The sequence below is a fragment of the Zingiber officinale genome, chromosome 8B, assembly GCF_018446385.1.
Source record: "Zingiber officinale cultivar Zhangliang chromosome 8B, Zo_v1.1, whole genome shotgun sequence".
Classification (NCBI taxonomy): Eukaryota; Viridiplantae; Streptophyta; class Magnoliopsida; order Zingiberales; family Zingiberaceae; genus Zingiber; species Zingiber officinale.
In genome coordinates, this window is record NC_056001.1 from 8,017,604 (window position 1) to 8,033,373 (window position 15,770).

Sequence of the window (15,770 nt, forward strand, 5' to 3'; positions counted from 1 at the left end):
TCCGTGACCTATGGCGTTATCAAGCGAGCGCATGAGATCTCCGAGGAGCTTATAAAGCAGATTGACGCCGCCTCGAAGGCTAGGGATCAGGCCAGGGAACAGGTTGAGCAACGGAATTACGAAATCACAATTGAAATTTCGCAGCTTGAGGCTGCAATTGTGACTCTTAAAGAAGAAGTTTCCAAGAAGAGCTCGGAGCTGCAAAACCTGGAGCATGTAGCCGCTGAGAGGGGGACACGGATCTCAGAGATCGAGAGTGAGATGTCCAGACTGACACAGCTAGTTAGTGTAATAAGTCGGTACATGCAAAATCCAATGAAGCCTCATTTGGAAGCAGTTCGACGAATACTAGGATATGTGAAGAGCACAATTGATTATGGTCTTGTGTATAAAAGAATTGGAGACTGTAAGTTAGTTGGTTACTGTGATGCTGACTATGCAGGAGATCATGACACTAGAAGGTCAACAACTGGTTACTTATTTAAGCTTGGTTCTGGAGCAATTTCTTGGTGCAGCAAGAGACAACCAACTGTATCATTATCAAGCACTGAAGCTGAGTATCGAGCAGTAGCAATGGCAGCTCAAGAAAGCACATGGTTGATTCAACTATTAAATAACCTACATCAACCAGTTGATTATGCAGTTCCAATATATTGTGACAATCAATCGGCAAGTCGTTTGGCGGAAAATCCGATCTTTCATGCAAGAACTAAACATGTTGAAGTGCACTATCATTTTATCAGAGAAAAAGTTCTCCAAGAAGAAATTGAGATGAGACAAATCAGTACAGATGATCAAGTTGCAGATTTGTTCACAAAAGGCTTGAGCGCCAGCAAATTCAAAAGGTTTCGTGATCAACTCGGCATAGTACAAAGGGTTGGTGTTGAGGGGGAGTGTTAAATATCAACTCCAACTCAAATAAAGGATAAAACTTATCCAATAAAAGATAAGAGTTATAGATAAGATTTTCTATTTAATTATTTATTTTTTTCTAATAGATAAAGATGACGACTTGGTAAAAGATAAAATTAAATATATGGTCAAGAGTGTTTTTCTCATTTCATGGATAAGAATTAGAATTTCATTGGCTAGGATTTAATTTAATTGAACGGTCCAGATTGTATGAAGAGTACTATAAATACTCTACCTTGTATTTAGTTTCAATTATCAATCAAGTATCAATTTGTGAGTCAAAGTTTTTTGTTTTTCTTCTTTGTCTTAGAATTGTGAGTGATCCACAAAAAGGGTGTTGTAGTGTTGTTATTGTTAGTGTAAGATAAGTAATTTATTTACTTATTTGTTGGTCCAATTTTCAACAGAGGAGACTCAGTCGTCCTACCAGTAAAATGTAGTAAGGGGTTATCAGCTCAACGATCTAATATTCTTTTTTGACATCTTGTGTAACCATTGTCAGGAAATCAAGGGGATATGCTCCGTGCGAGTCGTACGGCGGAAGCTTCCATCCTACAAAGCATAGAAATGGCAGGCCTATTTCAAGAAAGTTGTCACTGCTCTTCGTTTTCTTCTTCCACCACTTGCTTGACTTGAGCCTTGGAGTACCTACGCTGAGACCTCTCCTTGGCCCGGTCACTGATATTTTCTTCTACCAGTTTTTATTTTTGCCACGCTGGCTCGTTCGCAGCATTAGGGTCCTCATCTTCTTGCGGTAACATCGGAGCCACCTAGCCAGTGCACCATTTTCCTTGCTTTCAGACATGATCAAATTTGACGCCATTTGTGGAAACTTTGCCTGATCTAAAATGCGAAGATGGAAGAGGCTGGAAGGTTCACTACAGTTACCCTATCACAGAACGATTTGGAGTTGCTCGTGGCTGCCAAGGCACAAAAATTATCGCAACAACAAGTTGTTGGACAACCTTTACCGAACGATCCAGTATTCTCGATGACAGGACCTCACACCGAGCGGAGGACTAGGGCCGAAGGGTTGATTTGAGGCAATTGTATGATGAAGACTACCCTATTTGCTATGTTGTGCTAACTCTTTATTTCCAAGGTAGATATAATTTTTATTGCCTGAACTAACCTTTTTTTGTAGGGAGAAGGCTGCTGAAGAAAAGGACTCCGAGCGTCCGGACTCCAAGGGCCCGGAGCTGGTCTGGGGGCCCGATGCAGGGTGGCCCAGGCGGGCCACATGCTCCTAGGCAATCCGGGCGCCCGAACTTGGTCCAGGCGCTCGGAACCGAAAAATCATCCACAAGTTGACGTGAAGCGCGTCGATTGGCCGAGCCACGTGATCTAGGCGCTCGGAGGGGTTCCAGGCGCCTAGAATGGACCTATTTAAAGGCCTTCGACCCGGAGCTTCAGGACGACAATGACTACAAGTTTTTTTTCTTGCTCGGTGCTCCGAAAAAGCTCCTGCGATGTTGCAACACTCCACCGACAACCGGACTTCATCTTTACTTAGTTTTCTTTGTTATCGGTAATTTTATATATAGTTTATGTACTTATCTTGTAACACTTTTTGCGAACTATTATATTGCCCAACGAAAGCACTCGACGAGTGCGGGTCTTGGAGTAGAAGTCGTCGAAGGCTCCGAACTAAGTAAAACCAACTTGTGTTAGCATTGGTTTATCTCTCTTCCGCTGCGTAACTTAGTTTTAATTCGCTTTCGATTTTGAACGATTGTTATTCACTCCCCCTCTAGTGTTCTTTCCTATCCTACACATACGACTCGGTTGAATAGTTCAGTCGACCAGATCTTTTGGTTGATGTGATGGTCAAAGTCAAGGAGGGGTCAACACTCGAGGTCGGCACGGGCATACAACTTGGTTGAATAGTCCAGTTGATCGGATCTCTTATTGAATCGAGTCCCCAAGTCCTCCTGGCTTGACGGAATCATGAGCCGCGCCCTAGTTCGATTCAGATCTGAGCAGCACAATCATATGATTTGGTCAAATAGTCCAACCGTTCGACCTCTTGTCTGATCGGATCCTGAGTCCTCCCAGCTCGATACAATCCTAAGCCGAGTCATCTCGGCTCGAGTAGACTACTCATCCGCTCAGATCCTGAGTCCTCCCAGCTCAATGGAATCCTGAGTTGAGTCCTCTCGGCTCGACTGGACTACTTGCCCGAGCGAACGCTAGGTCCTCAGAAAGGCCAAGTCCTCAAGGACGACTAATCCTCAAAGTGTCGAGTCCTCAGAATGGTCAACACTCTTTAGCTGACCCGACCCCGTCTGAGTAAGGACTTCGACCAGACATTGGAGGGGACTCGGTCGTCCTACCAGTAGTAAGAACCCATTACCTTAACGACCTAATATTCCTTTTTGATATCTTGTATAACTATTGTCAGGGAATCTAGGGGCTATGCTCTGTGTAAGTCATATGACGAAAGCTTCTATCCTGCAAAGCATAGAAATGGTAGGCCTATTTTAGGAAAATTATCAAAATGTTAGAACAGTCGGTCTTATTTTGATAATACATTAATATTCATGTAAGAGGAAAAGTAATACTATATAAGGGGGTCTGCATCTACATGCGCAGGAATGCTTCTCCATTAGAGCTTACTATTTATCATCCCTGCTCTTCAATTTTTTTTCTTTTACCACTTACGTGACTTGAGCGTCTCAATGTCTGTGTTGGGGGCCCTCCTCCTCAACCCGATCACTGACATTTTCTTCTCCTAATTCTTATTTATGCTATGAAGGCTCATTCACGACATCAGGGTCCTAGTCTTCTCATGGTGCATATCAGAGCCACCTAGCTAGTTGGTGCAAATCTGCTTTGCTTAAGACAAATCAACTAACATATGTATGAGAAAACAACCCGTTTGAAATAGTCACTTATATTTTTGTCTAAATTAAAAAACATAGTAAACGAAGTACAAAACAACCTAGATTTACTATTATAACCATTTGACATTGATCATCTGGAAATATATATACTGAACCAAACAGAATGTTATCATGATAGATAAGCAAACAAGTTCAAACAAATTGCTTTTGAAAATTCCCCAAGGCTGACGTTATGGAAACACATGATACATCAACAGAATGAAAGTGTGCATTGTGCACTCTTTTCTCCTCTAATGAACTGTAGAGGCAAAACATGCCGGGAATCTGATGATAGGAATGCATCAAAGTACTTATCGTTGGCCAAGGAGTGTTTAATTCCATTAAAACTTTAAAGGGGACAACAATCCAACGGATTGCGAATCATAAAATTGGCTTCACAGAGAGATGATAAAATGTTGCGTTTGCCCTCGCAGACGAGGTCGACGATGAAAGAAGGGGTTGGGCACGCGGATCGGATTGATGCCGGCGACTGGTCGACCGGAGAGGATCGAACGATTCAACAGCGAGTCTCGCGTTTCTCTCCTCCTCGCTGTTTGGGAGGAGGGGAGGGGAGGGGAGGGGAAAGGAAACTTAAAATTTTATTTGAAAGAAAGTGAGCTATGGAAAGAAAAGATAAAATAGGATAAATTTTAATTTTCCTTACATATGAAATAAAAGAATTTTTTAAATCTTTATTTAGAGTGTAAGGAAGGATAAGGGGAATTAAAAAAAATTTATATTCTAATTTTATTCCTATTTTATTATATTAATTTTAAAAATTATTATTTTAAATATTCTTTACGTTGATATAGTAAGGAGTTGTCATGGGCTATAGCCCAGTCCAACTCCTAAACATATAGGGTTAGACGACATAAGTTTATTAATCTTCGATTAACTATTGGCGGTTGCAAAAAAGAAATATAAAAGTTTCTTCTACATTACTACGTCACATGCAAATCTGTAATCCATTTAATTTGTGTCTCTCTCTATTTTTTTTTTTTAATTTTCATTCTACAAGATGCATGTTTCTAATATCAAGAGCAGTGTCGCGAATTGATATATGGAGTCGTGAGTTGGTGGCGGCATCCTGAGGCCACAATGACGACAATCGACAATGTCAAGCAGGATGACAATAGCGTTGTGAGGCCATCACGGTGAAGACATGGTGCAAAGATGGCATAGAGCGTAGTTGGCGTGGGGCCACGACGATTGCGACATTGCAAGTCCATGATGATATAAGCCTACAACAGTGACAACGATGCGAGCCTATTTGACAGCGGCGACTATACGCCACCCTCGTCATGACTGGGTCGACACGTCTTCTACGTCGATGTACCCTTACAATTATGTCAACACAGGAGGCGAGTAGTTGTGGATTGAGGTCCTACACAAGATGCTCGAACACGGCCTCACGCTATGCTTGTGGATTGACTATCTCTATTTCACAATCGACAACACGCTCTTTAACACAAGTATTAGTGGCTAGACTTTTTATCATAGTCCTAAATTTTCAACATATACGAATTAAATATCATTATCGTTAAATTAACTTAATAATTTTATAAATAATAAAAATAAAATAAAATAAAATAAAATAAAATTTGGTCAAATAGTTAAAGAAGAGATGACAATAGGCTCGCATAAAGTGAAACTCAGACTTCTTCTATGGTGGACTGGGTCAACTCAAGATCAGCTCAATGCACTTCTAATTTCTGGATCCGTCCTGCCATCGCCTGACGCTCGTACTCCGTCGATGCCAATGCTGACTTTGATGTCGACGTCGACTTCAACGTTGACTTCGATGCCGATGCTAATGCCGATACCGACTTTGACGTCGATAACGTCGAGTTTAATAAATGAGTTAGAAATGTTTGAATATGTAAGTTTTAACTCATAAATATATACAATATACATGCATCAGATTTTTGAATGCTTAAGTTTTTAATAAAAGTGATAGTAATTTTATAACTTTATATATTTAACTTTATTCTCACTTTTCTTTCAAACACGATAACACATGTTATGTTAATAAAACTTCTCTCTTTCAAATTAAAAAAATATAAATACTCTATTTTCTCTTCCTTCTCCTTCGTTTAATAAACCTTGTCCCATTTATTCCCAGGAAGATAGTTGTCCTTTGTAACCTTTATTTTCATTTTTTTATTTCGCTTTTTCTGTTTTCTGTTTAGACGGCAAACACAATATTTTTGGAAACAAGTAAAGATATTAATGATTTTAAATTCCGAGAATTTGACGACCTAAAACATATTTTAAATAAGTAAATAAATTTTAAGGATAAAATAATATCTTTTTCTGTACGAGAATGTGATGTTAAATGCAGATAGAAAATAAAAATTTAAAGAAATTAGATATTTTTTTAAAATTTATTTTGGCAAAGAAAGAAGCAAGTAAGACTCTTGCAAATTCTATAATTTTATTTTTTTCATTTTAATATCTAGTTAACGTAATTTTATTTTGGAAAAGGAATAATAATTTTATTTTCGCATTGAACCGATATCATCCGTCGGATTTCTATAATTTTATTTTTTTCATCTTGATATCTAGTTAAAGTAATTTTATTTTGGAAAAGGAATAATAATTTTATTTTCTCATTGAACCGATATCATCCGTCGGATTTACGTAGGACGATCTTTTTCGTTGATATAGTTCACTACTCACGCGCCATCACCTCATAACGTCCTCGAATCTATTTGCTAAAGCGCACCTATTTTTATTAATTGTGCGCTCCTGGATCCAGTGGCCCCAAGTTAACAGGACGATTGGAGATTAAAAATGCGAGAAAAGGGGGTAAGTATATCAGGGAGAAGCCGGAGGTGGCGGGTTGGAAAGGGGGCTCACATCTACGACAGGGTAAGCCATTCCCTCTCGCTCTCTCTTCCTCCTTTAGGGAAAGGAAGGGTGGGGTTAGGGAGGGAGAAATCAAGGTCAGAACGGGGTGGATGGGGACATGGCGGAAGGCCTACGGAGCCCTCAAGGATTCTACCAAAGTTGGGCTCGCCAAGGTCAATAGCGAATTCAAGGTCGGTGATCTCTTCCTTCAATCGAAAGTTTAAACCTTTATTTCTGGCGTGATGTATCTTAGCATTGGTTGGAACATGAAAAGGTCGGGTTTTGACTCTGCCTAATTTGTGTTTGTTTTATTTCTTCCTCGGTTGATTTGATGCAAGGACTTGGATATTGCTATCGTGAAAGCAACAAACCATGTAGAATGCCCCCCGAAGGAGCGACACGTGCGGAGTGAGTGGTCCTTTTTCTGTTTGATCAGCATTTGTACTTTGCCATCGATATGTTATTTTATCGATGCTTCATTCACTTATTTGAAGTTTAGGAAATAAATGGGAATTTGGTTCCTTGTGTCTGTTTAAAATTAGTGTATTGAAGATGGAACTTGAAACTCAGATTCTTTAGTATTTATTTTTTTTCCTAGTTCTGAGCACACTTGGAACCTTTTTTCTCCTTCAACTGGTCCTTTGTCTTTCAAGCGGATATTTGCGTGAGGACCTTAAAATTTGAAGCTTGCATTTTTTTTTTCCAGCAATCTTTGCTGCTACCTCAGTGGTTCGCCCCCGAGCTGATGTAGCTTACTGCATCTATGCGCTTGGCAGAAGATTGTCCAAGACTCGTAATTGGATGGTATGTGAAATGCAAATACTCGAATACATGTTGTGACTTGTGAATTTCGCCTTTATTGAATCAATTGCTTTATGCTTTGTGTTCCATCTTAGCTATCATTCTTATTAGAATTTCAAAGTTCAAAATGACATGTAAGAGAGCACCATTATACAACATTATTCTGAAAAGAAGTAGATTATAAAACTAGTATGATATTGAGAAACAAAAATCATAAGAAACAGTGTGAAATTTGATTTCTCGAGTACTATGATCTTTCTTTCTGATCGTGTGCCGGAATATTAGGAATTTATTTGGGGTGCTTTTCATATTTGTCCCTTTAAATTTAGATAAATTTCATGCAAATGTCAATGGGTGGAATCTCTCTTTGTGATTTTGACTACTATTGTTCAAGTCGTGAGAATAGGTTTGCTCTGCACCTTACCACTTCTCTTAGTAATTCATTATAATTGAATTTTCTTAGTAAATTGAAATAACAAAAAATGAGGTTACCTTAGCTAGGTGGTCTAAAGTGTGTTACTACTCTCAAGAGTTGAGATTCAATTTTGAAAAAGAAAAAAATTGTGATGAAATATTTGTTTACCTTTTGACTATTGACTAGCATATAAACTTATTAGCTACAAAAGGCAGAAAAGAAATCATATTAAGAATCTCACTATTTTCTCATAAAATGGATAAGGGAACATCACCAAACAACTTTCTTCTTCATAGGTGTTTGTGTAACTTGACTAACTTCAAAATGATCTTAGTCTTGATGAATATTTTACAGGTCGCATTGAAAACATTGATAGTTGTCCACAGGACAATGAGGGAAGGTGATCCTACATTTCGAGAGGAACTATTAAGCTATTCTCGTCGTGGAAGTATTCTTCAGATAGCCAACTTTAAAGATGACTCATGTCCTTTGGGTTTGTTTCCTTTCAATTGTCGTGAAATTTAATGTCACATACGTTTTTCTGGTTTACTAGGAAAAAGCGTATGCATAATATCTACTTTTCCATTGCTATAGCTTGGGATTGCTCTGCGTGGGTACGTACATATGCACTCTATCTGGAAGAGCGACTTGAATGTTTTAGAATCTTAAAATATGACATTGAATCAGAACGTCTGACGAAGCCCCTACAGCAAGAGCCCACAAAGGTAGACTCTCTTTTTTACTTTTTTACATATATTTCCTAACATTTAGAAATGATTTTGCGTTTCATCTTTGTTTGCAGGGACATAGTCGAACTAGAACTTTATGTTGTCCTGATCTGTTAGAACAATTGCCTGCTTTACAGCAACTTCTCTTCCGGCTCATTGGTTGTCATGTAAAGCATCTGTCACCATCATTCTTCGTATTTAGTCAGAATATTTTGGAAAAATTAATCGTATCTTGTTTTCCATTATTTCTTGTTCTCATCTTACTTTATCTGGTTTAATTTGTAGCCTGAAGGAGCAGCATGTGGAAACCTGCTCATTCAATATGCATTGGCTCTGGTACAATTTAAATTTTCTTGTCTATCTTCACGTGATCATGGAAAAACTAAACTTTCATTTTCATGAGTTTTTTTTAGTATAATCTACTTTGGGTGTTTTAGTTCTTGTCCTCTTGTGGTTCTTTATGCTGGTCTTTATTCATTTTGTCTTTAGTCAACTTCCTTTGTGGCGCAATACATCTATCTGTATTTGTGAATTGTCATACTTGGATTTCAAATTTATAATGTAGAAAAATTTGAGGTTAGTGATGTGTCTTCAGAATTGGGCTTCATACTTTCATGAGAAAATCTTTCTTTCTGACAAAGAAAAGAAAAAAGAAAACTGGTTATAATTGATATTGGTTGCTACCAACATAATAAATTTATTTATTTTTGTTGCTGTGCAAAAGGTCAATATGCTGATCCCGATCGAAGCACATGCATAGGCATATTGATATCTACTAATCCATTGTAACTACATATACTTGCTAGTTGCTGCCGTTAGCTAAGCAATCATTTTCAAAGCCATGATTGTAAATTTTCTGCACTTGTATTATTATTTATACTATTGGTGGACAATGCCACATACAAAAAATTCAATTGAATAGCTACAAAAGTAGATACCTGTATTATGCCATGAAGAAATAATAATGTGAGTAAAGTATAATAAACTTTGGTGAATTTCTTATAAAAAAAATCTGATACTTCCCACACTTCTAAACACCAAGCTGACAATTTTCCTGAATTATTTTTTAGGTTTTAAAAGAGAGCTTTAAAATATATTGCTCGATCAATGATGGCATCATCAATCTTGTTGATATGGTAATTCAATCTCTACATAGATATTTAACATATACTGACTCAAAGAGAAATAATTCCAATAAATTTTTAATTACTTTTTATGCAGTTCTTTGAGATGTCAAAATATGACGCCATCAAAGCACTCGATATTTATAAGAGAGCTGGACAACAGGTAGTAATATTCCTTATAAAGTTGAATACATTTTTGCCACAATTAACTAATTTCTAATAAAAAGATTCAAGAAAAGACTAATGCCCAGTTGGATATTTTCTGAAATCACACGTCTTTATTATTTTCAGGCTGAAACTCTTTCTGAGTTCTATGAATTCTGCAAACATTTGGAGCTTGCCAGGAACTTTCAGTTCCCTACTTTAAGACAGGTCTCATTTCAACCACTCTTGCAGATAGACATATCTTGTTTCTTTTCTTTCTTCCAACTAAATTAAACTGCAAGGTCCAAATCACAATGCTGGTCACCTTAGTTTTAATCCCATGGTACGTTAGATCTTGGCCTCTTTTTTCCAAAAGGAGAAACGCAGATTTACCTTTTTGCCAGTTTGACATGGAGGGAACTATTTTAAAGAAAATGACTAAATCCCATTGCAACACTATCTTAAGTTATAGGAGCCGCACCATCAAATTTAATGTTGACTACTTGAATAATAGAATAAAAAATATTGCTCAGTTTCAATTGATCTTGGCTGGCTATTGTACTGCTTTATTTGTAAAGTTGATTTTCTACTAACAGTTTGTTATCTTCTTTTAGCCACCTCCTTCATTTCTTGCTACAATGGAAGAATACATCAGAGAAGCACCTGGGGTTGGCTCTGTCTCAAGTAAGAAGCTGGTGAGTCAAATTAACTAGGAAAATTTTGATCATAGTTTTTTTTTCATAGATTTCCAGTAGCTTGATCAATTATAACATATTGATTCTATTTTTTTGCTTGCATTTTATATCCTGTAGAAAAGTATCTTTTTCACTGTTTTATCCACATAACATGATTCATTTAAGGACACACTAAAATTTAGAAGTTGTAATCCAACTGAAATCATGAAAAGTTCCCACTTAAAGTTAGAGTTTCTAGCCTTTCTACCGCATTATTGTTGGCAGTGAAGCACGAACATGAACAATTTAAAAGGAAGGACTATCCAATTTCAGTTGATGTTTCAAAATTTAACATTGATGCTCACTGTCAAGTTGTTTCTGTCCAACATCTTCTCCAGACCAATATCATTGAAAAAAAAGCTTTTGAATATCTAGAAAACATGTCTTTCATCCATATACTAGTTTACATGTTTTAGAGATCTTGTGCATCTTAATTTTAACTCTTCAACCAGCTGTAGTCGACAAATTCTTTTTACAGAGTCGGCCCTAGAAAACAACAAATACATCATATATTAGGCTCCTAATATCTTTATCCAGAGACTTCATATGAATACAAATTAGGTCTTCTTTATATGTTCAAACTAGGAATATGAAGAAAAGAACCTTCTAACTTACAATCAAGAAGACGTCACTCCAGAAGAAAAACCAGCTGAAGAAGAAAAGGAAGAGCCTCCTGCAGAAGAGCAACCACCACCAGAACCCAAATCCGAACCTGAACCTGTAGTGAACGTTGAGCCACCACCTGTTACCACTGCTGACTTACTGGTAAAATCTGCACAGCATTTCGCACGCATTATTTTTTCTTCTCTTTTCATAATAAAGCTGCACCAGCAGAAACATAACCATCACTTCTGTCGTAATGCAGGGCTTGGATGAAATAAATCCTGCTGCTGCTGAACTTGAGGATAGCAATGCATTGGCTCTTGCCATAATTTCTCCAGGTGTGTTTCTTTTTCATCATATGCACATTTCATCTCTACTACAACACAATTGTAGATACCAATTCTCTAACGTTTCTGTATCGTGAATATGCTTGCGTTTCAAATTACTATTATCAATCATTTCTTACATTTGCAGGTAATGCACCAAAGCCTCCATCAGCCACTGACCTGTTTGCAACCGATTCCTCCGGATGGGAGTTGGCATTGGTCACTGCCCCAAGCACCAGCACCAGCCAATTGGTTGAGAGCAAACTGGTACATTTTGTGATCTAACACTAGCAGTCTAGCACGTTCTTCCATCTTTCCCTTCCCAAAAATTTCACCCACACTTCGTTTGGCTGTGCAGGGTGGCGGTTTCGATAAGCTCTTGCTTGACAGCCTCTATGAAGACTCAGCCAGGAGACAACAGATCGCCGCAGCCTACAGTGGCGGCGGTATGGATGCTAATCCTTTCGACTATAGGGACCCGTTTGCCATGTCGAATGGCATCGCACCGCCACCAAACGTGCAGATGGCAATGATGGCTCAGCAGCAGCAGCAATACTACTATCAACAACAAATACAACAGCACTACCCAATGCAGCAACAGCAATACTATCACCAGCAGCCACAGCAGCAGCAGCAGCAGCAGCAAATGATGATGATGGTGCCTTATCAACCTCAACAACAGCCGGGCTCAGCCAATCCTTTTGGCGATCCATTTGGTGGCTTCTCACCTGCTTCAGCTCCACACAGCGATCAACATTTGCTCTGAGTGGGTCATTCATTCCTGTACTCTTGTTATCATGGCTGCGCCATTCTTATAGCGATTTGTTTAGCCAATCCGTTTTTGTCTCCTTCACAGGGCGTAGCTCCACAGGGCATTCAATCAACTATATAAACTCGATCGATTGTTTTCTACGGCCAATTATTTTTGCACTACAAAACTTAGCAATGAAATCGACCAAAATAAATTCATATCATTTTTCAAGTTAATCAACTAGAATATAATGAAAAGATGCACCAAACATGTATATATATATATATATATATATATACATTGCGTAGTTGACACGTGAATTGGATCTCATTTGGCTTGCAGTTTATAGTTATTGTACTGCAGCCTGCAGGGCATTCGTATCGGAAGATTCAACCAACCCTGCAGTGTTCCAACGTGATTTAAGGGGGTAAGGGGGACCATCTAAGTCCGTGGGACCATCCAATTTGAATCGTGTTGGTACACTGTTTACATAAAAGGGTCAAAGTTTCCGTTCATATCAATTGTACTGCAGTGCCTTCGTATCAATTGAATTCACGATGACAATTCGTGCCCGGTCGAGTCATTGCCAAGCCAGTGAGTGAATCCAATCCACGATCCATTTCTACCGGTGTTAATTATTGAGCCGAATCCAACCGTTTAATTTCAAATCTAGAAGTATTTAGTTTCAAAATCTAATTATTAGGACATCCACAATGAAATCAAGCATAAAAAAATAAAATAAAATAAAATTAAAAAAAAAAACGAAATCACCTTATGTCCTAAAATTTTTCTCTCTTATTTTTTTAAAAATAAAAAATATATATTTAATAATAGAATTTAGAATATTTGAAAATGAAATTGATCATGTGAGAATATAAAGAGAAATATTCAATCTTATTATATGGGTACATTTACATATCAGAAATAGAAAAAACCACAATGGGACTCCTTACCCGCCTCTTCTTCCCGCCTTCCTCCCGCCACGTCAAGCTTCCGCCTTTCCACCACCATCGCCGGCCATTATTTCGCGAATCTTCGATGCATCGCAACGCCAAGCTAAACTCCACTCTCTCTCCTTCCCCACTCCCGTCAAACCACAGCCTCCTTGGCTCAACCTCCACCGCGTAGCCCTCCGGCGACGCCACCTCCGCCCTGTACCACTGTCCCTTCTTGCCCACGTCCACCCTCCTCAGCCTCCGCTGAAACACCGCCTCCCCCATCAACGTCACGTCCTCCGCCGATGCCACGAACGCCGGGTAGTTGAACCCCCAGAGCCCAGCACGCGCATCCCCGCAACGAACTCCCGCTCCCCCTGTTATTATGTGGATGGCTCTCGCCGAGTAATTTAGCCCGCATAGGAGCTCCACGTAGTCCTCGTACCCCAAGTCGTAGACCAACCCCGGGTCGGCCGCTCGCTCCGGGAAAAGGTATCCGGCGCCCATCGCCAGTGGCCCCCCGCCATTCTCCACGGCCTCGTCACTTATTCCGGCATCCATTGCTGTGGTCATGAGGGCCGACCGTATCTCGCCGGGGGACCACCCCGGTCGAGCGGAGCGCACGAGCGCCGCCACTCCCGACACGTGAGGACACGACATCGAGGTCCCTGACGCCACGCTGAACTTCGGCTGCCGGGCGTCGGAGCGCAGACCCGACGGTCCCACCGACCCCGTCCACGCACCGAGAATGTCGACTCCTGGCGCCAGCAAGTCCGGCTTCAGCACCCACGGCACCGCGGGGTTCGGTCCCCGTGCGGAGAACGACGCCGCCACTGGGGCGCCGAAGCCGGGGTGCACCGCGGTTCCCTGAGAGTAAATGACGGCCGTGGGATTCTTAACTGTCTTCAGGTACGCGTCGATCGTGGCGGCCCCCTGCGATTCAACGGTCACGGTGGGGACCACGTGGGCCTCTGCCACAATGCCGCCGGGATCGAACTCCCCATGGAAGACTATCGTTGCCACTGCTCCCAATCGCTTCAGCTCGGCCGCAATTTCGATTCTCGACACGTGTCCGCTTGACTTCCAGAATACGATGAAGCCGACGACGCTGAGATTGGTGAGGTTGGCCAGGGCGGCGACAATACCGGCGGAGACTACCGGCGTTGCTTGATGTCTTCGGCCGAGTAGATATTTGTGATGACGAAGGGAAATTGACGTGCCGTGAATGCGCGTGCCGTTGCCGAGAAGAACCACAGCTGGGAAATCCCGGTCGATGGTTCCCGCGCCGACGGCAGTGATCCAGGGCGGGATATTCCCGACGCTTTGTGGCGTGGGACCACCGTTCCCTGCGGACGCCGACACGAAGACGCCCCGAATCGTGGCGCGGAAAGTGGCTACGGCGAGGGGATCGAGTTCGTAGGACGGCGCCGGCGAGGTGGCGCCGATGGAGAGCGACAGCACGTCGACGCCATCAGAGACCGCTGCCTCTACCGCGGCAACGACGTCGGAGACCATGCAGCCCTCGTCCCAACATGCCTTATAGACGGCGATTCGCGCGCGGGGCGCAACCCCACGCGCAATGCCGCTGGCGAAACCATAGAAGTTAGCTCCATCAACGGGCGCGCCAGCGGCGATCGAAGCCACGTGGGTGCCGTGGCCGTCGTGATCTCTAACCGACCAGACCGCGTCGCCACGTCTGGTGTTAGTAATGCCGAACGCGGCGGCATAGCCGGCGAAGAACGCTCGTGCACCGACAAGCTTGCGGTTGCACTTAGAACAGTTGAAGCCGTTGCCTTGGTCACACCGTCCCTGCCAACGGCGGGGCAGGGGACCGAGACCGCGGCCGGAGAAGCTGGGCCTCTCCGGCCAGATACCCGTGTCGACGAAGCCGATGACTGCAGCGGAGCCACCATAGGAGGTGGCGGAGAGGCGGGAGGCGGGGAGGTCGAGGCCAAGGAAGGATGGAGATCGAGTTGTGTGGGGGCGGAGTAGGTAGTCATCAAGGGCGGCGACGACGCCCTGACAGCGGCCGACGGAGCGCGCTTGGGAGACAGTGAGGCGGGCAGCGGAGAAGCCACTGAACAGAGAGTGGTGGTGGTGGACGAGTGTAGCAGAGGTGGGAAGGAGGGAAGAGTACCAGTGGCTGTGGGAAACGAAAGGAGAGGGCTTCTGCTTGGGATCTACCAGAAATATAAAGGTCTTCTTCTCCTCCTCTACCTCTGCAACCAGTAACCCAAAGAAGAAGACGAATGACAAGATAGCAACAGTACTAAGAAACCGAGCTGGTTGCATCTCCAAAGCTCTGAAGCAAGAGCTTCTGGTGCTTCTATTTTTCCCCTGTGGAATTCCACAGAGGACATCTTCGCTATCTTAGTTCTTTTTTCATGAATTAAGAAACTATAGTAAAAAAAACTTGATGATTGCATGTCTGGTAAAGCGTTGTCTGGTAAAGGGTACATGGGCCATAATTGATTTGGAGAAAACGGGAGGTGGAACAGTGGGACGAGCAATGGTGCATGGAAGGGAAATGTAATCATTAAACAACAGTGTCAGGTGATTTTACAA

At 41.6% G+C, this 15,770-nt stretch overlaps 2 protein-coding genes across 2 annotated transcripts; one reads left to right on the forward strand and one right to left on the reverse strand.

The window, feature by feature from the left end:
• Positions 1–6,639: 6,639 nt before the first annotated feature.
• On the forward strand, positions 6,640–12,429 carry LOC122015760 (putative clathrin assembly protein At5g57200). Its single transcript, XM_042572786.1, has 15 exons — positions 6,640–6,835; positions 6,983–7,052; positions 7,351–7,448; positions 8,215–8,353; positions 8,455–8,585; positions 8,663–8,755; positions 8,874–8,924; positions 9,659–9,724; positions 9,810–9,875; positions 10,004–10,084; positions 10,471–10,551; positions 11,176–11,355; positions 11,456–11,531; positions 11,668–11,786; positions 11,878–12,429. Exons 1-15 carry the CDS (start codon positions 6,755–6,757, stop codon positions 12,283–12,285), a joined length of 1,740 nt encoding a protein of 579 aa, XP_042428720.1. The 5' UTR covers positions 6,640–6,754; the 3' UTR covers positions 12,286–12,429.
• Positions 12,430–13,181: 752 nt separating this feature from the next.
• LOC122013463 (subtilisin-like protease SBT1.6) lies at positions 13,182–15,497 on the reverse strand. Its single transcript, XM_042569746.1, has one exon. The coding sequence runs from the start codon at positions 15,495–15,497 to the stop codon at positions 13,182–13,184; it is 2,316 nt and encodes a 771-aa protein (XP_042425680.1).
• Positions 15,498–15,770: the final 273 nt, after the last annotated feature.

What these genes read in the sequence shown, in the direction of transcription:
- LOC122015760 (XM_042572786.1), top strand. Translation starts at nt 6,755, where the DNA reads ATGGGGACATGGCGGAAGGCCTACGGAGCCCTCAAGGATTCTACCAAA. An exon ending in AGGTCAATAGCGAATTCAAG is followed by an intron (nt 6,836 to 6,982) that starts GTCGGTGATCTC and finishes ATTTGATGCAAG; the next exon opens with GACTTGGATATTGCTATCGT. An exon ending in AATTGGTTGAGAGCAAACTG is followed by an intron (nt 11,787 to 11,877) that starts GTACATTTTGTG and finishes TTGGCTGTGCAG; the next exon opens with GGTGGCGGTTTCGATAAGCT.
- LOC122013463 (XM_042569746.1), bottom strand. Translation starts at nt 15,497, where the DNA reads ATGCAACCAGCTCGGTTTCTTAGTACTGTTGCTATCTTGTCATTCGTC.